Here is a 25,576-nt window from a genome sequence, read left to right on the forward strand (position 1 = left end):
AAACTGTCTGGCTGTCTCCCTCCGTCCTTCACGCTATTATTCCTTTCCATATTTGTACTTTTTTTTTCAAATCCATTTACATGTGGTAAGGTATTTCCCCAAGGAGCACGACTCTAATTCAAGGGGTAAGATAAGCCATCAAAGTTAGTGACAGAGAGGGCGTACGGGTGGCTCAGTGACAGGCTGAGAAGAAGACAGTCAGGAGAAATGCCACCGCCACACACACACACACACACACACACACACACACACACACACACACACACACACACACAAATAACCCACGGTGATTTAATCTGCAGAAGCCGCACCTTTACTTCCCTCTATAAAGATGTTACTCCATAGAAAAGAAGAGATAAAGAAGAGAGGTTATTTTGTAACTCAATTCACGGCACATCAGCACACACGCACACACACTCACTTATACAGTACATACGGTTTTGCACGTACAATGGCATTTTCTCCCCAACAACTGCTCTTGTTTAGTATGCGCTTCCTTTGGTCTTGAGGAGGAATGATCCTCACTCTAATGAACTACGGCCTGCCACTTGAATGTAAAACAGGATTTAACCCGTCTTCAATGTCAGAGCCCCTCCCTGGGGCTGCTTCAGACAACACACACAAATTCACGGAAATGCACGCACACACACACAGACAGACATGCAAGCAAACGGCCAATGTACACACACACGTGGTAATGCATGAACACCTATAAGTGAGAGACTCTCTGCGCTTCTGGGTTTATTTCAAAGCAACTAACACTCAAGTGATGTCTAGTCTGACCTGCACTAACTAACTAACTAACTAACTAACTAACTAACTATCTATCTATCTATCTATCTATCTATTTTAATAAAGAACTGTGCAAGAATCAACACATCCTCTCTGCATTTGTCTTCTAAGTACTCAGAATATGCATGTTAAATGAAAAGAATTAACAAATGTGAGTGCAGAAAAAATTGTATCTATTTAAATCACATGAAATCTCAAGGAGCTATATGTAGAAATCGAAAGCATCAACACATTTAAAACTTCAGATATCACAACTGCTTACTCTCCACGCCTGCAAAAGCAAGAAAGAAACAACCGACATTGAGTTGTACTCCTCTACTGGAATATTTTATTGTTATCATCATCATCATCTGTATCACTGTTATTATTTTTACATTTGTTCATTTTATTTGACGAGTGGGTGGAGTATTCACAAAGATGGGAGAATAATGTTAGATTCACAGTGATGGGCGAGGGGTTAGCCGTTTAATTCAACAACAACAGAAAAACCCAAAAACAAAACAAAATCCAAACTCACTCACACACTTTTAACAGGCGAACACGCCCGCATTCAAACACACACACACACACTTATTATACCAGTAAACACCCGAGAATATGTGCGCTGACACATATTTGTAGTATGGGTGTGTAGTGCACCCTTTCCCCCGCCCCGTCTTTTTTTTAAAAACCCCACCCAGCCCCACCCCGCCTCTGTCAGACGTGACGATATGAGCAGTTCCATGAAGCGAACCCTCAGATCAGGCTGTCGATCATAATCTCAATTTAGAAGAAGGACAAAGAAAATAGTGCCAGAAGGCCTGGCTTTCAACAAATTGCTGTATATATAAATTTACATGTATTTGGCTAACATGGCAGATCAGACGACCTTATTACAAAGTGCTAGACTGTTTTTAACGTATCTCTCTCACAGCTTATATCACTGCATATCGTGGTTAAATTTTATTCTTCTCACTTCTTTTTCCTGATGAGTTTGGCCGGGTGAAATTTCCAAATGTTATTATTTATGAATTCTCCTTCTTATTATTTTAGTTGTGATTTTCTTACACATATATGTATAATTTTGTTTTAGTTGTTTCATTTTTTCCAAGTCAAAAGTGTTTTGTTTTTCCTGAGAGGAGCTCCAATCAATTGCTATGAAACTGAAATTTAAAGTGTTTCATATCCCCACTTTTTAATTTAAAACTTTATCTCCAGTTGACTCGCTTGAACTGAAACCAATATCAGAACAATTCTGTTTTGTTTTATCGACCTCCGATGGTCACATTTTAATGACCACATGTGGTCTTGTTTATTTACCTGCCTTTCTAAATGAGCATTTATATCCCCCACCCCCCCACCCCCACTCCACATACCGTGCTCAGGCTATGATATTAGCGGCCGCTCTTGCATTGTTTTCTGTTTTAACAGGATCACACGCCGAACCGTGAAGTGCTTTAGAGTTCACACCAGAACAAATTTCGGTAAGTGCTCAGAAAAAACAAAAAAAACAAAACATGTTTAAATGATAAAAACACTTCTGTCCAGCACATTTCCCCTCCTAAAGCATTTTCACATTTTTTTTCATCCACTAAAACAGTCGTATTTTAAACAATTTCCCAATCGGTTTCACCTGGTGAAGAAAAACAATATAAACCTAAAAACAAACAAGAATATGGCTTTCATACACAAACACAACTGCAGCATTGTACATTGTCATGATACACTAGAAGTCATAATCAGTTAAACAAATCGCCTTCCTATAATCAAACAATACAAATAGCGTCCTGTCTGCATTGCATTTCCTTCCCTTATATATAATGGAATGTCTGGGACTACTTTAATCATACTTTTGTCCCAAAAGTGTGCTTTTAGTATGGCTGAATCGATGAATACTTGGATCTTTTTTTCAATATTATTGTTTTATATTATTATTTTAAGTATCGATACAAAACACCAAAAAGCTGTCTCCACCTATTTTAAGTTGAAACCCTATAATCAAACTGTCACCCGGAGCCCACTGAAAGAGATGATTTGTATAATACTGCAATAATAAAAATTTATATTCCAAAGTCATTTTTATTCCTACAGACGAGTGCCCATCTCTTCCTACTGGTTTTAGGGTTAATTGGGTTAATGTGCGGTGACGGACATTGACGGTGAGGATGTGAGCTGAGGGTCGTCATGGTTTTCTCTCTATGTACAATATGGCTTCTCTGAGTGGAAGAGACACATAAATCAACACAGTCATCTAGAGAAAGTCACAGAGCAGAGTTCGTTGTTGTCGCGAAGATGAAAAGTCTTGAGGGACAACCAGTCAAAAGTTTCCATGTCCCCGTTTCTCTGAGAGTCACTGTCACTCGTACACAACAGGCTGACATGATAAAATCCTATGGCAGCGGCTTGTCACACACTTTAGATTGCAGTTATTCAACTCATTGTCCAATTAGTAACGTCCTCAGAGGTTTAATCTACTGCCACTTCTGTCTCTCCTGCCCTTTTCAATGTCTCTCTTTCCATCCTGTCACTCCGCTCTCTCCTTCAGTTTATTTTCTCCTCTCACATCCTCCCCTCTGAGACTCAGTCCTCCTCTGTGCCCGCAGCCCCCCTCAGTCCATTCATACAGAAGGGCAGGCTAGAGGAGAAGGGGCTGTCAGATGGGGAGAAACCACTGAAGGGTGGAAGGCCGGCCAGCCGCTGTAGGTGGGGGAAGAAGGCCGGTGGGGGTCCCTTGTGGTGGTCCGAGCGTAGCTGCAGGCCATCACTGTGTCCTGTGCTGTGGTGGTGGGAAGGGGGGAGCTCAGGTGGAGCATAGCGGATAGTGCTTGGGGCATAGAGGCTCTGAGGGCCCTGCGGGCCGAGGGCAAGGGGGTGGAAGAGGACCCGGCCCGCTGCACTTCCAGCAGCCAGTCTCTGAAGCAGCTCAAAGTCAGGACCGTTACCTAAACCACCACTACCGCCACTGCTCCGGCTGACCACCCCCGCCGACACAGCCCTGTCCTCGCGGGGCAACGGGGAGGACACGGGCATGGCGGGGGACAAAGCTGGGGACGGGGGAGTGAACAAACCCTTCGGTGGGGCTTCGCTGCTGGAAGAGGAGTCCGGGATCGGGGTGGTGGGGCTGTCACCATTGAGGCTGCTGGACGGCGTGTGTGCATGCGAGGGCTGGGGCTGAGTGGTGTGTGTGTGTGAGGTGGAAGTTTGAGTGTGTGATCCCCAGCGCCCCCCGGTGGTCAGGGCTTCATGCTCAGTCTTGATGCCTGGGCTGCCGGGCAGGGGAGATGGAGTCACTACACTTTTCAGCTGCTGGATCACAGCCCGGCCATTGTGCACCCTCCCTCCCCTCTCCCCTCTCGTCGGGGTGTCTCCTCCTCTGCTCTGTTTACCTCCTCCTCCGCTGTCTTCCCGTTTCAATCTGTCGCTGTCGCCTCCCTGGTCCCACTCGGTTTCATCTTCCTCTTCCCCCTCGCTTTCGCTCGCCAGGTCTGAGGAGGCAGAGACACTCTCCTCCGTGTGACGGAGCTCCTCCAGTCTGCGACGGGTTTCGGGAGGTGCGCCCTCCGGGTCAGACCTCAGCAGGCGCTTCCTCCTGTCCTCTGATTGAATGGCCGTGGTGGTGAATTTGTCTCTGCCTTTAGTGTCAGGGTCGCTTTTCCCCACTGAGCTCTTCACAGGTTGCGAGCCTGAGGAGGAAGGAGATTTTTATGACACGATGAGGCACGGGCGAGTGCATCAATGGGACGTCACAGTAAGGTAGCAATGTACGTAGTAGGGCTGCCACAAACGATTATTTTGATAGTCGACTAGTCACCGATTATTTTTGCGATTAGTCGACTAATCAGATCATCATCCATTAGACGTAAAACTACAGCTTATTGCACCAGCAGCATCTGCTCTTATATAACTATCATTAGCTTACAGCTTTAAGTGTTTAAGGTCTGTGCTAACTAAAAATAAAGACAAGATGATAGTTTATTGAATTTTAATGAAATTTGCAGATTGTTTCGGTGAAGATTAATAAACTCCTTGCTATCTAAAATATAACAGGACACTGGAGTATATTCTGGAGCATCTCACACTTCTGATAATCAGCTGTCTGCTTGATGTTTATTTAGCTGTGTAAAAACTATAACTTTAATCTCAGACAAACTGATTTACTCAGGAACAAATAAAATACAAAAAAAAAAAGCCAAACAATAACATTTTAAGTTATCTAAGTGACTCATATATATTTAACCTGAGTAGCGAAAGACGGCGGTGGGTTTGAAAACGATTTGCGGGGAGTCCGGTGTTCTCACGGCGCTAGTGAGCCTAGCCCCCGGCTCGCTAACGAGCTAGTGGGTAACAGATGTCTCCGAAAACGTCGGAGCGCTTTTGAAAATATGTGGTGTCCTGATAAACTGAGCAGCTATTTGAGGTTTACACAGCTACATTCTCGCCTGAAAATATGTTAAACGTTTATTTTGTGACCCAGAAAGAATAATAAGAGTAACATTAAAACTAACTAGCTGCCGCCATTGTTGGAAACTGCGCTGGGCCGCGCTATGAATTCTGGGACACAGCTGCTTCTTCTTCTTCTTCTTCTTCGGGGTTTAACGGTAGCTGACATCCTTGTACATGCAATGCTGCCATCTTCTGTTTAAATCCGTTATTACACTCTTAAATCCTGCCACTTATTCCTGCGTCTTTTGTGATCGTACAAAGTTTCAAACGACGCGTCGACTATTAAATCAGTCGTCGACGATTTTGATAGTCGACGTAATCGTGACTAGTCGACAAATCGTGGCAGCCCTAGTACGTAGTGTGGTACCTCGGGCCTGTGTGGAGCCATCGGTCGGGGACGAGCTGATTCGAAGTCGCTCTGCTCTTATGCTCTCTGGTAGCTGCAGCAGATCCAGGGGAGTGTCGGGCAGCTCTGTTCGACTGGATGGATAGATGTAAAAAAAAAATGGGAAAAAAGAGAAAGGGAGAGAGTGAAAAGCTGGATGTATACACAAATCATCTACCACTTAAAGCCACTTACACTTAAAAAAAAACAGGAATGCCATGCTGATTTAAGTGAATACTTAGAGATGGAAACAACATATAATCAGCCTAATAACTACCTCCAATAGCCAAACTGCCTCACACCCTTCTAACCTCCATCTAACACACACTCACTCCTTCCAACAGCCCTTATCACACATGCACAAACACTGACACATGCAAACAGACACACAGGCAGACCGCACCCCCCGAAACACACACACACACACACACACACACACACACACACACACACACACACACACACACACACACACACACACACACACACACACACACACACACACACACACACACACACAAATGCTCCACTCAGCAGCCCACCTATACACAGTTAAGCTCAGACAAGGAGGAGGCTGTTGGAGAAGTTAATGAGCTCTTGTAATTACAGCACTAATTAACTAAAACACCATTCAGCCCCAAAATTCTGACATCCATTTGTTGTAATTATATAGCTTCAGTCCAATTAGCATTGAAATTCAGCCTACTCCTCTTGTTTTTGTCTGACTGCTCTGCTGCTATGCGCGCGTTCTGTTGTGTTCTCTCGCGCTCGCTCTGTGGTAAACACACCAAAGCCTTAAACAAAGGTAATATGACACTTAAAAGGTAATTTATATTTAAAAAGAAATCAAGGTGCAAGGTTTTTCAAAATTTTCTTAATCTGATTTGGAGCTTTCTGTAACAGGGTGTCTGCTTATTCAGAATAATAGCGTTAAATAACAATAGAATAATGCATAAAGGAACATTATGCAGGATGAAAAAACCCGAACTGCAAAAGGTATGAAAAAGTGATAACTTTTACTAATTACTATTTAAAATACAAGATAAAATAAACATTTGACTGTCGAATGAGGAACATTTTGAAAGAAAAAGTACGGCTTTTTGAAGCCGCAAATTTTACTGTATGTTGGTCGTGACGCATAGAAACTGTCAGAAACATTAGCAAATTCAAACTAATCTAAAAATCTATTAAAAGAATAAGAAGAATTTAATGATATTTTAGCCAATCTTTCAAGATTTATAATAAAATCAAAAATAACCATTACATTAATTAGGCAGTGGTTTGCTGCTTTGATCTCCTCGTTTCGTGTGTATCCTTACCAGTTTTCTCACATGCTGGAATAAATGAACCTCCCTATCCCAATAATCCCTGTACATTTCATCAGCTATCCCTTCAAAGGGTCTCTGTACACAGTGTGATGCCTGCATACATAAAATGACTTCCTAACAGCACTCGTGGAGAAACGGCGGTTTCAGCTTTGCTCCGGTTCTACTGACCTCAGGACGTAGTTAACCCAGATAACGTTGCGTTCGTGGGGGGCTTTGTGGTTGATGGACACAGTGGCAGTGGACTGGATCCACAGGTACCCTCCTCTCCTCTGGAGCCAGCGATAATAACCAGTCACTACCTGGCCTTTTCTTAGCACTGAGGAGCAAAGATGGGAAGAAAAGAAACCTGTTAATGGTTTGACAGTTCATGAAGGTGGCAGCAGAGGGCGCCTCTAACAACAGTACAGGAGGAGATTTCAACAGGCTCTTGTAGCAGCTCTGCCAAGTTCAGATACTTGAAGAAAGAGAGGGATGGGGATGAACGTCATATATTATACGTATCCATATGTATGTGACTCACAGTCCTCGTGGCTCTGCCGGAGGTTCTCCAGGTCTTCTACATGGATGAAATGGTAACAGGTATGTCCCACTACCTCTGCTGGAGTCAGATCCATATACTCAGAGATCCTGTAGAGCATTGGAGGAAGAAAACAAACAAACAAACAAACAAAAAACACACACACACATTTGTCAGCCAAACAGAAGCAGATGTGTGTGCTAACACCACCAACTGGCTGGGTGCTCTGCCAGCTCCTCATGAAAAAACATGAAAGATAGAGCGACTCCCAAAAGGCAAAACAATAGATGGATTACCTGTTCTCACAGTATGTAACCTGTAGGTCCATGTTCACTCGGAACACAAACATGTGGCTCTCCATGCGGACTTCATTAAGCGTGGAGGGCGGGAGAGTGTGCGCCAGCGCAACCAAACCCATTGGTCGACGCACTGATCGGGTGGAGCCCGGGACGAGAGCGGGGCGGCAGCGAATTCGTCCCGTCACGTGGATTACCTGACAAGCACAAAGTCTTTCTTACGCACTCATACGCACAAGCCAGTCTATAAGAGGATTACTAAATAAAGATCAGGTGGAATCAGAGCTGTTTGATGCACTGATTTAGAAAATGTAGCATTTATCAATATGTAATAAACTTGGACATATTAGCAGTGAGCGCAGTAAACTGTGATACGTGGAGCGGTTCAGAGCGAAATAAGGGCACAGCCATAAAATATACTGGCAATGACCACCTTGTGCGTGTGTGTGAAACACCAGCAGCACAAACCCAAATTGTTATTTTATTCCGAACACATGCAAGTAAGCTAAGGAATGCATAATATGTTCTCAAATTATGGTGGCGCATTTTCTCTCATACCTTGTATCCAGAAGACTTGACATGCAGGCCTCTTTTGGTGAGCGTGGACTTCATGCGGATAAAAAAGCCACGCTCGGGTGGATCGTCGGCAGGAGAATGAGGACTGGATGGAGCTGCTGGGGATGAGAAAATAACATTAGCTGTTTCAAGAATATATTTTTTTGACTTTTGTCTTAGTAATGCCATTTGAGCACAGTGAATTGTTGAAAATCATATTATGTATTTGTTATATTTCTTTCTGCTTTCTTGCCATGACAGTACCGGGTTCAGGGGTACCAGCTAAGGAGGAGGTGGACGCAGAGCTGGAAGCGCTCTCAGGGGCTGTGTGACAGCCGGCCTCGGCCCGTAGATGTGGCCTGATTCCCAGCCGCTCCGCCATCTCGACGTGGTCCGCTGGGTGGATGTAGTCGAACACACTGCTGCCAGTCAGCTCCACCTGAAGAGAAGCACACACAAACCGATCAAAACCAGACGCTTTGTGCAAAAATAACTATACGTGAGCGAGCACACGCCTACAAATACACACAGACACACACACACACACAAGTGCACTGAAAAAAAAATCAATATATGTTATGACGGGAAAATGAAAGTGCCGCTCTGGGTTACAACTGAACAAGGAATGAGAGGATGTAAGACAGCCCCACCTGCCACCCCTCCAACATGCTCGCGCACACATACACACACACATTTAAGTCCTGTCTCGGAGGATCAAGTGACTACAGTGCTACACAAATAAAACCAGGAGGAGATAAAAATCAATTGTATTTGCTGATTAAAAACAGGTGAACTCCAACTATCTCCAAAGGTCACATTACTATACTTCTTATTCCCCGTGTCCCTCCCAGCTCCTTCATTCAGTTACAGTCTATCCCAGCAGGCAGCAGCGTAACAGCTCATACAGCTCTATATGATCCTATCATCATAATGCATCATAGTCGCATCTCTAATCATTTAAAGGCAATAATGGCACTGCTCTTGCATGGCATCCATAAAAGCGGCACAATTGAAGGTGTGATTCCATCTGAAGCAGCATGAATAAGTGTGTGTGTGAGAGAGAAGCAGAAAAGGGGGGGCATGCATGCTTACACACATCTATGCAGGTTCCATTACATCTGTGAATGTGTGTGTCTGTGTGTGTGTGCGCGCATTTGTGTGTGTGCCAATACTATTCCATCTGATAAAGCCGTGGCTGCAGCAGCCTCACACCCTTGTCTGTAGGACACAGCCATTTATTACCGGATTAGAGCCATTTACTGCAGGCTTTATGGGAGCTTCAGCAGGCCCTCAAGGACATCACAGCCGGGGGAGAGGAAGAAGGGGAACAGGAAGGCGGGAGCAGGCGAATAAGAGCGATCGACAATGAGGGAACAGAGAGGGGTAAAGATGTAGGAAACCCCACCGAGTGAGGGGAGATGACAGACGAGGTTTTATCACCCCTTATGTTATTCAGCGCCAGACACGCAGGCCTTAATTTCTTGGGAGACGGTGCCACATTTCGCAACTGCGCCACCTGTAATAAACATATTATTAAATACTAGATTTGATGGGCACCATATGGAGAGGCTGCCCTGCATACTTGCAAGACTCGAAAAGTAATTATCCCGTAACAACTGTGCTACTGTCACACTTTGAAAACGTGCGAGAACGGCTGACCATGCTGACCTGGGAACATATTTGGATAGATATTTGAGGATTTTAATATCTGATAGCATCAAGACAATAATAAATGCAGTTACTGAGAAAGTCCAAGATAAGAAAAATCAATTAAATCTTATGCATTTTAACCATTAAGACATTGAGCAACACAGGTTTCAGATAGTTCAGGGGTCTAATAAAAAGCAGAAACCTCAAAATATATGCCCCCCTACACAAAGGGGAATTAAATGAATGACATTATTTACATTTCTTTTCTTTATAAAAATGTCTCTTTTCTCAGCTAACCTCATGCATCACATAAGAGCACACTGGATCGCAGCTCCCACAGTGATAAGCAGAAGCTCTGATAACGGCTCAGCAGAGTAATATACAGCAAGCGTGTGTGTGTGTTTGGCTCTCAGTTGGCAAACTCTTTTCACTTTTTCACTTCCAAAGACTGTGCTGTTGAGGTCTAATGTATTTATTTCTCCCTCGTTCTCTGTCCAGCTCTAACAGGTGAGGCTGGTAAATGTGGAGACCAACAGCACTGTGCTAGCTGACCTTCACGTACGTCAGCAAACTCTTTTTAATCAAGAATTTTTAACACGAGGAAAATTCAGTGTTTTTGTTTACCGATCCTTCTTCTCCTCAGCGTCGATAATACGTCAGCACTCTACAGCTGCGTGCTTTTTGAGTCTGACATCAAAACTGACTCGTTCATTAATGTTTTAAAGTTAAGAGTTTGCAGCTGTCCATTAAATGGCTGGATATCTCTATTAAACTCTGGATGAACCTCGCTTTGAGCATTTCATGTTACCGATTATATCAGTATCTATCTGTTTGTATACTTATCCATGTATATGTAATTGTTAGCACATTGTCATTCTCAAGGACCAAGTCTGCTCAGAACACTGGACCAGCCATTTGAAAGAGGCAAAATCCCTCGACCCGGTGGTGTTGAAAAACAAGGTAGAGAGGCGAACAGGTCCTTATGGGCTTTACCGGGCTTAAGACCTATCCGAATAATATCACTTCATCTCAAGCAGGAGGGCGAGATTGAAAAAAGATCAGACAGAAATGAGAAGATGAGGAAGGGACGAAGCGATTGAGAGGATGAGTCAGGCTCAGACATAAAAACAGGTATAGAATGTGGCGCAAAGGGAGGCGTGAGGAGAGACCGAGATCATTCAAATCTCTCTGAGAGCGTGTGTGTGTCTGCGTGTGTGCGTTTGTGCCTATGCAAGCACACGGCGCGCCTCTGTTTCCCTGCGTATGTGACTAGACTGTCTGTTTTTATGTCTCCGTGTGTCATTGTGTGTCACTGTTTGTGCGAGTAGTTGTCTGTCAGCGCATCTGTGTGAACCTGTGTGTGTGTGCGCGCAGAGATGCACGTGCATGCATGTATGGTGGTGTGGTGGGGACGAGGGGCAGCGAGCAGGGGAAGCAGAGACATGATATAAATAATAGCAGGGGGCTTTAATATGTATGAGGCATCCGGGCAGTGGTCCACAACATACTCTCAGCCCTCAGCCCTCACTGACTGATGGGAGAGGAGAGGAGAGGAGGGAGGGGAAGATGGGGTGGGGCGGAGGTGGAGTGGGGGCTGCATACTAACCATTCGCAGATCAATTCTCTCCTCCCTCAATCTACCATCCTTCCTCCCTCCTCTTTACCCCATTTATCCCTTTTTTTTATCCTACTTTTACTCCTCCATCCTTTTCATGTCTCCTCCCTCATCTTCTCCAACCTTTGTCTCTCCAGCTATTCTGCCCTCCCCTCTTCTGTTTCCATGTCTTCTCCCCCCTGCCTCATCTGCTATGTGTCGCTCCCAGGTTTATCCCTCGTGCTCCCGGGCCTGAAAACCAAGTGAGCCAGACAAAAAAGAAAAAAGATACCTGTGCGCCAGGGGAATGGGCAGAGGGCTGTGCCCTTGGTCAAGGTACCTGACCTGGGCTAAGTCGGCTAAGCAACCCCACTGTCAGGGGAGTGGCCCGGGTGGTAAGCCAGGGCAGAGGGGTCAGACGGGGGGACAGGAGACGCGGGGCTGGGGCGGTCCACAGGGGCGACATGCCCTCTAAAACAAACAACCACTTATACTTTTTCACTCAGAACATTGTTTGTCTGTCCTTCCCCTCTCCCCTGTGTCCGCCTCCACTCACCAGCAAAGTATATTGAAGTGTTTTGTCCTCTCCCTCCCACCTTCCCTTCTTTCCTGTTGTGCGTTTTTCCATCTCATTGCTTGTGTCCATAAACACACTGTATATTCGCGCTCGCCCCCCTCCCCGAACCCCGTCTACCTGCCCTTTCTGGCTGTGTCTTTCTCATCATAAACCTCCTCTGTGCCCGGCCGTCCTCATCTTTTCGGGAAGGTAAACGTGGCGCTGTATGTTTAAGGTTTGGAACGTAATCTTAGATCATAAATAATTTCATTAGAATGCTGATGGCTTAGGCCCACTTTGAGGAGATGTGATGGGTTAGGCCATCTGCTCAGCTGATAAGAACAGCTCTGTTTTATTAGCATCTCCACCAAAGCCTCGGCTGTCTTGTTTACCTAGGCAATCCCAAGGCGAATTTCATTCCTACTGCACATTTAAACTCTATTTACACACTCAGACTCTCTCGCTCCTCTTTACCACCGTCTCTCCCCATATTCCTCTGCTTTATTTTCTTTCTCTCTTGTAATTGTCTGTCTGGTTCTCGCTGTTCCTCTCTGCAGCTCCCCTTTTTGTTCTGTCTTCTCTACGTCACTTTCTTTTGTATCTCTCTGTGTTTACATGTACATTGTGTGTGTGTGTGTTTGCAAAGAAGACTCAAAAACTCCACGACAATTCAAGACAATCCTTGTCCTAATCCAACTTTATATTAACCTTCATTGAATGCCCCATGACAGGAAAGTTTAAAGAATAGTTTCAAGTCTGCCTCACATTAAGAGTAATTAGGCGTTGTAATCGTTCTTCTTCTCCTTACTTGCTGTGAATCGATCTTAGCTGTAGAGCAATGGGTGCTTTTTATTATGCTAGCATGTCTTCAAGCTTCCCTCACTTTTTTCTCTTCCCCGCATCTTAACTCCTCCCAGTGAAAATGGGAGACAGAGAGTGATCTGTGAAAGGAAAGACCTATGTTTCCTTATTGCAAGCGCCTTCTGAAGCCTCCTCTATCTGTAAGGCACAGCAGCTCTGCAGGAGTGGCATGGACAACCACAACAAAAACATAGAGGGAAACTGAATGAATATTTGTATATGTGGAAAATAAGAAAGGGCTTGATGAGGTCATCTTGAAAATGTGATTTTTGATTCTTTTTTATTGTGAATAATTAGTAAAAACAAAGTGAGGTGAACTTTTTCAACTTTTCAAGCTCAGCATACAAGAACAAGCTTGAGAACCACTGATTTAAGAGACTGAACTATATCTTCTGTTGCAAGAACAATTTTGGGGGTCAAGAGAGTAGTGAGAACATGGGGAGGGGGGACAAACATGTCTTGTGGCTCTTCATGATATGAAACTCCATCAGGAAAAAAATGGAGTCAGTGAGCTCATTTTTTTCCTACAAGTCTCCAGTTCAACATTAAACAATGACTAAATATCTGAAAACTAAAAACCTATTTCCCCCCTCAAGTTTTCTTTACACTGACTTACAGGTGCAATTCAGGACATCATTGTGTACAGGTGGAGGAAAGTATATTTATGACCAGGGCCAAAATTACAGACTATCAGTGCAACTTAACAAAGTTGAGGAAGGATTTAGTAAAATGCATCTAAAGAAAATCTTTCCATTTCAAACTTGCTTGCTGCATTTTTTTTCTTTGTATTACGGTGTAAAACAAGAATGTAGTAACATTCATCACATGTGCAGCAATCACAATAGACTGAAAACAGTCAATATCAGTATGCAATTAAAGAATTACACAGCCTTAACAATACAGAAAGAAAGTACAACATCCATCTGAAATTAAATGAAACAATGAGCAATGGTTTAAAAGCTAAGCCTGTTATCCTCTTGCATGTGTATAGATATATTTTTTGTTTAATATCACATTTTCTGCTTAACAAAAAACTACTTCTGACATTATATCCCTAAGTTACAGTGATTTCATAACTGGGGACAACATCTGTTTGATTTATCTGCTCTGATAATTATACATATATATATTTAGAGATTTTTCCAGTCAGTACAGATATGAATGATAATGGTGGCCAAGGACCAATGGAGACTAATGAGATCTCCTTCATGTGAGTACTGTACTAAAAGGAAAAAAAAACATATCCTTAAAACTTATTCTTAAGTTTGTTAATGGTTTCAGCGACTGCCCTTAAACAAAGAAAAAACCCTCAGTTACATCTGTTATTGTTACACTTGCCTCTCTCTCGCTCTCTCGTGCTGTACCCATTCTTCTTAGTTTGAAACATCTCTCTCTTATCACACCTCTCCTCCTTTCCTCCCCCTCTCTTTCTCTCTCTGGCTGTCTCTATCTATCTTCCCATCCCCCTTGGTGTTTTTCCCCCTCCCTACAATCAATGTGGCTTTTAAGATGCCTATCGATTTGTTCCCCTAGACAGGCCCAGCGCGCTGGGGCGACACTTTGATTGCTAGGCCAGTAATTACTGTTATTATTTATGCATCTGGGCAAAATGGCAGGACTTAACATTCACAGTACAAGAGGCCACAGGCAATCAACAGAGGTGAGCACCTGGAGAGGGAGAGAGGGCGGCAGAGAGAGCTAGAGAGAGAGAGAGCAGCATTGCCCCTGTGAGAGTTGTACTCCAGAGATGAGCACAGAGAGTGAAGTCAAAGATATTCACACTCACACACAGACACACAAACACACGCGCTCCTGGGAAGGGATATGAAAGCATAAAGAGAAGACAGGCACATGTGTGCAAATGCACTTGTAAATAAAGGATTATGTGGTCACGTGTGTGTGTGGGTGTGCGTGTGTGTGTGTGTGTGTGTGTGTGTGTGTGTGTGTGTGTGTGTGTGTGTGTGTGTGTGTGTGTGTGTGTGTGTGTGTGTTGTGTGAGAGAGACATAAAGAGAGTGAGATGAGGTTGTCTTACCTGTGAGAGTCCCAGGTAGATAGAAACTGTCTCTGAGATGTAGAGGAACCGTCCCTCCTGGCTGACCACAAACACAAAGCCATCTAGAGACTGTGCACATAAACACACAGGGACACACACGTGGGCACACAAAAACACGCACACACACACATGCACGCAGAGACGCAGACATAAAGGCAAACAGAAACAAAACAGACAAATTAGAGCAATTAGCGTGTATCGAACAAATTACAATGAGCTAGAGAACAAACAACCCATCACCCTTCGGCCTCTTCTCTCAACTGGTGAGCACGCTCACACGCGCGCGCAAAAAACTCACATGACGTGCATAAATGTGAATAGACATGAAACAATTCCCATAGACGCAGCTACACGCGCGACAGCTGCGAGTGAGACCTGCGTGACCGAACAAACGGTGAACAAAACAGAGGCAGACGCAACGCATGCGGTGTGGACGTCCACAAACACACACATACGCACGTGCATCAAGAAAGGCGCACTTAAACAAATTCAGCAACGAGACATGAGAAACTGAGCTTATAGACCAGGGGCTGTTCCAATCAGCCGTAATAAACCAAGAGTCGAAGCTTCATCCTGGATCTCCAGCCACACACGCACACACACGGACAAATAAACACAGACACAGATAGAACCAGAGTCATTACGGCCTGCAGTGATTCTAATGAGAAGTGAAAGGTATACAGCCAGCCCATTAGAGGGGACTGCTTCAGAGAATAATATTAATCATCATAACAAGCATCCAGGAGTGAGCTGACACAGTCTCAGCCTCACACACACATGCACACACACCAGGGCCACTTTGCTCTAGAAAAATGATTGCTATTTTGGCGGCCTAGTGCTTAAAGTGGCAGTGGTAATTTATGCAACTGACACATCCAGTATGCAAATGTGTGGCCGGGGTGTGGAGCGTCGTGTGTCGCGTGTCGCGGCGAGGAGAAACCAGCCGCATGAATGTCGGAGAACTAAAGTGCAATTATCAGGCTATTACTGTGGAAGAACGGCTGGGAGGGGAAGAATCATACAGTTTTTCTGGAGCGTTAATTTGATTTCTATCAGCGCCGTTCTCTAAGCCTCTCTTCCTCTTTAAAATGCCAGAGGAGAGCAGACATATGTAATGTTTCTTTGTTTTACCACAACCTTCTCACTTCTCTACTCTCCTTTTATCCCTCCACCTGTTCCCACTCCTACCTGTTCTTCCTACCGCCTCCCCCTCCCTAAGCTCCCTCCAAAGTACAATCTGCAGTGCTACCTCCTTTGCTCTTCCTCTGAGTCTTTGCCTACATTCTGCATTTTGTCACCCCAGCAGCCCTCCTGCCCCAGAGTACCCCTCGGGCTGTGTTCATCCGTTAGTGCAAAAGGGAGGTATTCTTTGGCAGCATCTGAGGGTTACGCGATGTGCTTCTGTGTCTGAGTGTGACTGTGTTTAGGAATTTGCCTGGAAATATGAGTCAAGGCAGAACGACTTGAGCCAGTGCAGGCTGTGATCACACATAGCAGCGACTTAGCACAGCTGGATAATCAAACAAATGTGACTGTTAGGAGGGGAAAAAACATTTCTAACTTCAACTTTTGATACATCTGAAAAAACTAGTTTCTCTGCTTAACAACACAACATAAGCATGGCAAAAAAGTCAACTATAGACATAATCAGTGCGGTACAAGAAGCAATGTGTGGGTGATGCGGTCGTTACCTGCAGGAGGTGTGCCCCTAGGTGCTGCTCAAACATGTCAGTCGCCAGAGAATGAGATGAACGTCTAACTGCAGAGAAAAAGGAGACAGACATTGTCATAAAATGCTGGCGGGCAGCATTTTATACCTGTTGATATTATAGCAGGTGAGTAGATTTTGTTAATTGATCATGAGCAGGGCTTTTTCAGTGCAGAAATTTGGGTTTCTGTAGGTAAGGTGCGTGTTTTTATTACTGTAGTATGACAAAATGCTAAAAAAAAAAAGTCTCCATGTTTAGTACTAGACAGTTAAGATCACATATTACAGTTAGGCCATGCTCTTGGTCAGTGTAACCATCAGAAGCAGCTTAATTAGTCAAAGCTGCATAAATAAAACACAAACGTCTTAATATGTAGGAAATCATTTTGCCGGTCGGGTTTAAGCCACGCTGATGGATTAATTTCCATTTTTTTGGATGAGTTAATACAGCTTTGAGGAATAAGTGATTACACAAATTGATCTGGAAATAGAGGATTTTGCATTAACGTGGGATCTCTTTCACAACTTTAAAATCTTCAGCAAAATCAAAAGTGAAACTTGAAGCAATTATGTCTGATAAAAGAAGAATTTACCGTGCTTAAAAAAAAAAAGTGCACATAAGGTGGAGCGCTGCGTGACGCATACCACTCAATCTCTGCCAGGCATACAAACAAACAAACAAGCAAACACACACACACACACACACACACACACACACACACACACACACACACACACACACACACACACACACACACACACACACACACACACACACACACACAGTGTCTGCATCACCACTCTTAATGCATCCCAAACACAAGCTATCAGAGCTGCTTCAGTGCCAAAGTGGTGGTGTTTACCAAGGCAATTACAATACAAATAGAGTTGGAGGTGGTTAGGTGGAGGAGGAGGGGAGGAGGGCGAAGATAGGTATGAGAGGAGCACAGAGGGTAGGGAAAATGAAAAACCTTAAGGAAGGAGAGAGTGATCGCTTTCTCCAAAGCAAACATGGGCATGGGGGTTGGGGGTGCCGCCACTGACGTGGAAGATTAATTTTGCAATCAGGTGTATTTACTGTTTTATGTCAGAAGGAGTGTGTGACGGTGTTTATGCACCTGCAAGTGTGTGATTGCAAAAGTGGGGACCATATGTGAGAACTAATCTCACTCCAACAGGGCTGCTTTTGAACACAATGTTCCCCGTCCAATGGAGACAAACTGCGTATGTCCGTGTGTACCCAAAATATGTGTGTATAAGAGCATATAAATGTATGTACGCGTGTGAGTCTGTGTGCGTGCCTTTAAGGATCATTGGATATCTGCGCGTGTGTATGTGTGTGTCGCTGCAAGGCTGCGGGAAATCAATACACGTTATGACAGGAAAATGAAAGCGCTGCTGTGGGTTACAACTGAACACAGAGGGGGGATCGGAACACACACACCCACCAACACACACACACACATATACAATCACACGCACATATATATTGCCCAGCTGCCTGCTTGTGATGTGGGTTTGTTGAATAGAAGAGGGAGGCATTCCATTAGAGCTATAGACACACACATACACACACTTTAGGAATACACACAGCAATGAATTCTCATGCACAGACTACACAGCAGCAACATGCTCTCCGATTAAACAACACAAATACCCGTGCACACACACAAACTCTCTCTCTCACACACACACATATACACATAAATACAGAGTTGCCGGACAAAGCCACAGTGGCATTGTGAGATTGGGGTCCCCCTGTGTGACAGAGTGTGAATTTAAATAAGGCAAGTCCATTCAGGGCTATGAAAGGGGGTCTGGTGCTGGGACCCTTCAGCCTAGTCAGTCCCTGCCTGGAGGGGGATGGGGAGCCCATTTCGCTCTCTGCCTGCCTAGCAGGCTCCCTTGTGGGGCAGCGATGCAGCCGCAGTGCTAGGAAGCTTGGAGGAATCAACCCCCGTGGTAACCATATAAGAATTAATCAAAACAGAAGACAAACGCACTTCGATTGTTGTGAAAGTGTGTGTGTCTGTTCTGGCTTTCGTGCCACAGAACCCTGGAGGAGCGACGGTGATGGTGGGTGATCAGTTGTGCTGAGTAGTGTCAGCGGGCCCAAGGAAACGCTGAATGTGACATGAGGCCAGCGGGGCTGACAGATGAGTCACACCCCTGCACACACACGCAGACACAAATACACAGAGGACCATTTATTAAAGACTGCCACAGTACAATAGGGCAACCAGGAAACCAAAACACTGGACCTGATGTGTGTGTGTGTGTGTGTGTGTGTGTGTGTGTGTGTGTGTGTGTGTGTGTGTGTGTGTGTGTGTGTGTGTGTGTGTGTGTGTGTGCGCACAGCATGCGCGTGTATGGTGTATTCTTGCGCACATGTGAAGGGAAAGAGTCTCACAGCGTTGATGGTATCACACTCTGAGAACAAAGATCCCTCTGTAGTGCTACTGTGAACCCCTTCTCTATGTGTGTGCCCGTGTGCGAGTGAGGGCTTTGCATTATTCTGTGTGTATACCTTAATATTACAGCTTCTGTAATATTTTATGTCATTATAAATCATAATTCAAACAATAACATCTTTTTTTACAACTTAGATCTTATTTTGAACTTGCTGTGCATGCGTCTTATTGGTAGACCAAGTCAAAACAGATGACAAATGATTGGACAGACATTAACAAACCAACAATGTGGCCACGTTATTAAAGTCTGATCTGATCTGCTAAATGTTTCATTTAGATAGTTTTGGACAACACATCTCATCATTGTGCCTGAAAACATCATTTGTAGTTGAATATTGTTGTGGTCAAACAAGATTTTGGAATATTTTTGTGAATCTTAACTCTTTTGTACAGACAACTGGACGTTATTCCCTCTTGTTTAAGCATAAATATATAACCAAGAGAATTTTGCCCCAAAAGATCACCTTCAGCCAAGAAAGAAAGTGGTGGCACTCAGTGTAATAAAAGTTTAATTTGCCAGATTCCTGTATCTGTGACTCCTGGCCCAGTTGAAGCGCTGGAAAGAAAGAGGGCTTCAACTCAACTCCTAAATCAAGAAAGTGGTCTCGATCATGGGTGTCAAACATGCAGCCCTCAAAGAGTCAAAGCACAGCCCGCTGGAATTTTTTTTTTTTTGCTAAATGTGAAAATTGCAGAAAAGGAGGGCATCATGTTTGACCTTTTCAATGAATTTTGCACCAGGAAGCATTGCATGTCGCTAAGAATAGATCGTGTACTGAACCGGGACCTGAAACGCTACATTCACCCAATGCAGAGGCCTAAGTAACTGTCAGTTTGACATGATTCCTATTAACAAAGACACTGCACATGTAATGCTACAATTAAAGTAAGGGAGTTTTACATACATATATTATGATGAGTATATGTGCATGTTTGATTTAACTGGTCCGGGCTGTTTGAGCTTTATGTACTAAAATTAGTTTGACATCCCAGTCTTGGTTTCCTGCATGAACTGTTAACTTGTTTAAAAAATGCGTGACTGCCTGATTACTCTTTTTTTGATCCCTGATCTCATCAAATCCTTCAGTTTTTAACCATAAAAAAATGTTCAAAAGCAATAAAACCTGACTTTAGTTAAGATGCGTTAAATTGCAATTCTCCTTTAAGTGAGTTTGTGCCAATAAACACCGTGACTTGTGTGCAGAGCTGGACGCAGGGATGGCTGAGGTCTTTAATCGAGCTATTCTGTCACACTCCGATTCCATTAGCTTCCCGGGACTCTGCTAAGAGATTTAATTCCATTGTGGGAATAAGAGACAGAATGGGACAGGGCAGGAATGGACACGTTAATTATGATTTGACTCAGAGGTCAACTTGCACGGACTCCCCAGCGCTTCACAAGCAGAAAAGATTTGAATGATTGAATGAAAAAATTTGAATGATTTTCATGATACTTTTGTCTAATACATAATTTAGTCCCAGTTCAGTCCAGAGGAATGGCCACACACACACACACAGCCAAGCATCCCCACGTGGGGGGCTGTAGACACACAGACTCCACCCCCACAGTGTCAACCTCTTTTAACCAGGTTAGGATGTTACCATGGGAACCAAACAGTGAACCCCCATTTCTCTCTCTCAGTTTCCTCTCTCTGTGTCTTCTTATTCATCTCTGTCTCTTAAGTTTGGCTCTGCCACCGCAGCTTCACCCTTTCAAAACAAGAGCCCGGTCACTTGCCAAGTTGTTTACTACCAATCCAAATGTGATGTTTCGGCCGTTTGACAGACAGCGAGAGAAAAAGTGACCCTAATCGCAGCGTCCTTCTCTGGCACAATTATCTTCTCACGCCGACATCCATCCCTCCCTCCTTCCCTCTATCTGTCCTCTATCTTTCCGTCTCTTCTCCATCGCTCCCTCACTCCTTTTGCGGTCGAACATAATTTGAGTGCAATTAACTTCCCTTAAAAGCCCAGGCTGCTTTAAACGCTGTGAATTAGAGGGGAGGCAGACGCAGGGAGATCGTGAAGAGGTGGGGGAGACAGAAGGGGAGGCGAGGGAAGACGAAAGCAATGAAAGAAATGAGGGGGAGAGTGAGAGGGAGAGAGAGAGAGAACGAGCAAGTGGAGGCAGAATGAAAGTCAATGTCACCAGCGCCGGGGAGGGGAGAGGTGTGTTTGACCTCACTAGCCGAGACAGTAAAACACTTCAGCTGGCCCTGTTGCTGGCGCTGACTTGTCATTGCACTGTGCCTTGTGAAAAAGGCAGAGGGCGTTCTCCAGCTGCCCTGCACACCTGTTACAGGTTGATATTTTCTCCCCTTTTCTGTTTTATTAAACAAAAATAAAAGTAGAAAGTTAATTTCAGATAGGAAATTTTAAAAGATATCTCTGTCTTACCACAATCAAGTTATTTTCTTTACATTATTATTATTATTATTATTATTATTATTATTATTATTATTATGTTTGCACTTACTGTTAACAAACCCTACATTATCTTTAACTAACATGCAAAAGTAAAAACTGAACCAAAGTGCAAAAGATACTTTTGGACTAATTTATATTCTGCTGAACCTAATAAAATGTTTTTTTTTTACATTATGTTCTTATTTGTTATTTTATAAAAACATTAATACTGTCTGCATGGTTGGGTGTGGTTTATTCTTGCCAGTGCAGAGCAGCATAATACAGAGTGTGTCAGAGGTTTAAAAAATGTATATAAACCTCCAAAAAGCCTTGAATTACTTTAAACAAACAGCACACCATCACACTACACCGCCTGGACTAACCTGTTTAACCTTGCCTGTCCAACAGGAAGACTGCTTTGGTTTCACCTGTAGAATCTGGTTAAACTGTCAGTTTGCTTGATTGCAGATCTGCCACTAAGTTTAAGTAGATTCTTATCACAAGCAATAGAAAGCTTAGGAATAGGAATCAGGCTTCCTGGATTTTTTTCAAAGGAAGTGTAGTATGGGGGAAAAAACTGTCCCTGATAGCAAAATTTACTTAATACAGAGGCTTTGAAATATAAATGATGTCAAATAGTCCTTGAATATGCTGTGCAAACAGGTGCACAAATACCAAATACAGCATGGGTCATTTTACCTTCCCTGCCTTCAGCCTTTCCTTTTCCTTTGCTCCTTTCCTTCCATACTCTGTCTCTTTCTCTCTCTCCTCCTTCTCTCCCGCTCTCTCCTGCTCTCTCAATCTCTCTCTTTCTCTCTGTGAAGGTCATGCAATTGATTTTCCTCTGTCTATTCATTTTTCAAGACTGGCTTTGAAACGTGGGAAGCAGACAAAAGCCACTCCGGCCCCTCCCCTGCGCTCCATCCCTCTCCTCTCCTCCACCCTCCACCTTCCTTCCCTCTCCGCTGCCCATCCAAAAACCCCGGACAAGAGGGAATGTGGAGGAATGCAACCCCCACCCCCCAACACACCCCATCCCAATTTCCTCACACTCTTCTCCTTCTTCCTTCCTCCTCTCTTTCTGTCTTTATTCCTCCTACATTTGTTCCTTCCCCTGCTCTCTGGCCTCCGCTCCCTTTCAGCCAGATCTCTGACCACATTCCACTAACGGAATTAAAGTCATGCATCACACTTAAAACCCTGCCAATGCATTGTGGGTAGACTTGTTCAAACTGATGTCCAAATTAGCATTGCATTTTCAATATAGGCCCTGTGGAGACTGTGTGACCTGCTTGTAAGAAATCTCCAAATATTTAATTAAATACTTAACATATCAGATGTTGACCCAGTGGTAAGAATGTGAAAGATAATTCACAATTTTCTCGACCTTCACATAGCAGCTTCCGCGGGGGCTCTATATATTTATCGTTGTGGCTCACATTTGTACGAGAAGTGCCTCTCGTTGTAGCGTAAACCGCACACCTCACATCTTTTCAGCGCACTTCCACTTTGTACACAGGGCAAGAAGCACTACTACCTGCGCACCAACTATGCTGAACAGGAGGTATTTTCTATCAAGGCCAAGAAAAGTCAGGAATACAGAGGAAAAACAATTCGCAATTCATCCGTAGAGTCAAGGCTGCGGCTGTGTGTATGGGTGCTAGTATATGAATATCACTCAGACAATCAGATTGTCCTGCGCAGAAAGGATGATGAGATATTGATGTACAACAATGGGCTGATGCATAGGAATACATGTTTTCACACACTATGACTGTAGATTAGACTCAAGTTGTAACAGGATGCAGTTCAAAGTTCTTTAAAAGCAATATGTTGGCTTTGAGGTCATCCATGCTATTAAGTGGTCAGATATATACCATATCTAATCTTTAAAGCCGTCCTACATTGCCCCTTAGGGCCCAGAAGTCACCATGTGCAACTTGTCTGTATGTACAGCCTGGTTCTACTGGAGGTTTCTTCATGTTAAAAGGGAGTTCTTCCTTCCCACTGTCGCCAAGTGCTTACATTTAGAGGGTCGTCTGATTGTTGGGGTTTCCTCTGGATTATTGTAGGGTTTGTATCACACAAGCACTGGCAATTTGAAAGCTACAACTATGACAAAAATGTACTTAGACCATATTAGAAGTTAATTTTTTTTCTAATTCAGCTATCTCGTGAATACTCATTTTCCTTTATGGCCATGTATACATCAGTAACTTATTTTATTTGCATGTTGACTTTAAATCTGGTATATCGTTGTTTTACTTTTGAGTTTCATAACATAACATAACATGAGTTACATAACATTTTTGCAGTGCTTAACACCTTTTTAAGCTGTTTTGATTTCTTTGTTAGTCTCCGTATACTGTAAGCCTCAGTTTAGCTTCACTGACGATTATATGATGGCCTACAGTTTGTGATGTTATTGTGTCTCTGGTGGTTTTTATGTTTGGCTTCTGGTAAGAATTCAGTGTTGAAATATCCTGTGTTCTATCCACGTTTTGTGTGTTACTTGTAGTAGCTGTTGTAGTAATCATCACCCCCATGTTTCCATTTGTGCCTTCTTCTGTCTCGTTTCTATCTTCACGCTCTGGTCACTTTGCGTTTTCTTGTCTTGTACATCTTCTTAAGTGTTAGTATTCATATCTCTATCAGTCTCTTTTGGTTATTTTCTGTTTTACTTTGAAAGGCAGGTTTGCATCCTGTGTTCGTTTTGTTTCCTGTCTTCACCTGTGTGTGATTACTTTCACCTGTGCCTCATTACCTTCCACTCTGTCATTTCCCTGTCAGCATTCTGTGTATAAACAATCCTGCTTGCCCTTGTTTGTTTTGTTCCCAGAGTGGGTTCCTCATGTGCAGCCAAGTGGTTTTCCCCTTGCCGTGTGTAGAAGGCTGCTGGCGCCCGAGGAATTTATTTCTGAACTTGATACAGCATTAAAAGCTTGATTTTGTTAAGTCGTTTTGCTTCCAAGCTCCCATATTTGGCTCGACACCTCTACACTCGATATCGCTCGCAGTGAGGCCTTGGATTTTGGCATTCATGTGGATGTTTTACACCTACCAACACCTAAACATTGTTGGAAGTCAAGCTGATCAAGAAGGGTTTGAAACCGAGGGAATGACTCATCTTCCAAGCTGCCCAGTTCCCAACCTTTTAGCACACCAACAGATACAAGCACAATCCTCAACCCACAGACCCAAAGGGATCCACTGACAACATCTGAGGTCTCAGGTCATGTACAGGTCCTGTTTCCATCTTCCTGTGGGACCTACAATATTAGCCTGTGGGTGATTTGTTTATATAAAACTTCCCATTGATGCTTATATCTTAATTCTTTCATAATGGAATCCATCTTTAACGCTACACCTTAAGTCTCCGAGCAAAAAAGAAGACATTACATGAGTGTTTTCATGTGGTGAGCGATGTTCCAGATGAAGACCGCATTGACCTTAAAGATACTTTCAGCTTCTCCCTCTTTTCCCACGGGGTCACAGTAGATGGATCCACATGTTTGATCTGGCACAGATTTTGACACCAGATGCCTTTCCTGATATAACCATCCCATTTATCGAGACTTATGACCGACGTTAGCAGCAGGCTAGCTCTTAACACCCTGAGGCTGCGGTTGTGTCTTTCACAAGTAAGGCGAAGGTGTTAACAAACTACACCATGGAACCACGGAAAACCACACTGACCTTAATGTGTAAAAATTTCTATGATGCCCCCAAAGGATACTGGGAAAAGAACTGGTTTGGTATTTTTTACTATAACGTCACACTCAGACCGCACTGGTAGCATTACTGGTACTCACCCCATCAGGAAATGCAGTGCATAATGTGGGTAAAGCACACCACATGCAGTCTCACAGAAACATGCTGTTAATACGACAGGTTTTTTTTGTTCACATTTCCCCAAATTTACCAGGAACAGGCACAAAGGCGGACACACACACACACACGTCTATTTGCACTGTAGCTGC

At 43.8% G+C, this 25,576-nt stretch overlaps 1 protein-coding gene across 6 annotated transcripts in view; it reads right to left on the reverse strand.

The window, feature by feature from the left end:
* Window positions 1–1,104: 1,104 nt before the first annotated feature.
* Window positions 1,105–25,576, reverse strand: part of npas1 (neuronal PAS domain protein 1) — a 68,434-nt gene continuing 43,962 nt past the window's right edge. For 5 of the 6 annotated variants that reach the window (XM_085379392.1, XM_085379394.1, XM_085379393.1 and 2 more), the window contains 9 exons: window positions 16,703–16,770; window positions 14,991–15,080; window positions 8,560–8,734; window positions 8,299–8,414; window positions 7,741–7,937; window positions 7,448–7,554; window positions 7,096–7,243; window positions 5,582–5,694; window positions 1,105–4,454 (listed from right to left, as the gene is read on the reverse strand). In XM_085379392.1, coding sequence (XP_085235518.1) covers window positions 3,352–4,454; window positions 5,582–5,694; window positions 7,096–7,243; window positions 7,448–7,554; window positions 7,741–7,937; window positions 8,299–8,414; window positions 8,560–8,734; window positions 14,991–15,080; window positions 16,703–16,770 — 2,117 coding nt within the window. In that variant the 3' untranslated portion in view covers window positions 1,105–3,351. The remainder of the gene's footprint in view (window positions 4,455–5,581; window positions 5,695–7,095; window positions 7,244–7,447; window positions 7,555–7,740; window positions 7,938–8,298; window positions 8,415–8,559; window positions 8,735–14,990; window positions 15,081–16,702; window positions 16,771–25,576) is intronic. The other variant, XM_085379396.1, reaches the window with a different exon arrangement.

This window comes from Rhamphochromis longiceps, linkage group LG14, assembly GCF_057381845.1.
Source record: "Rhamphochromis longiceps isolate RC_006_pf linkage group LG14, R_longiceps_female_GT1.1, whole genome shotgun sequence".
NCBI classification, from domain to species: Eukaryota; Metazoa; Chordata; class Actinopteri; order Cichliformes; family Cichlidae; genus Rhamphochromis; species Rhamphochromis longiceps.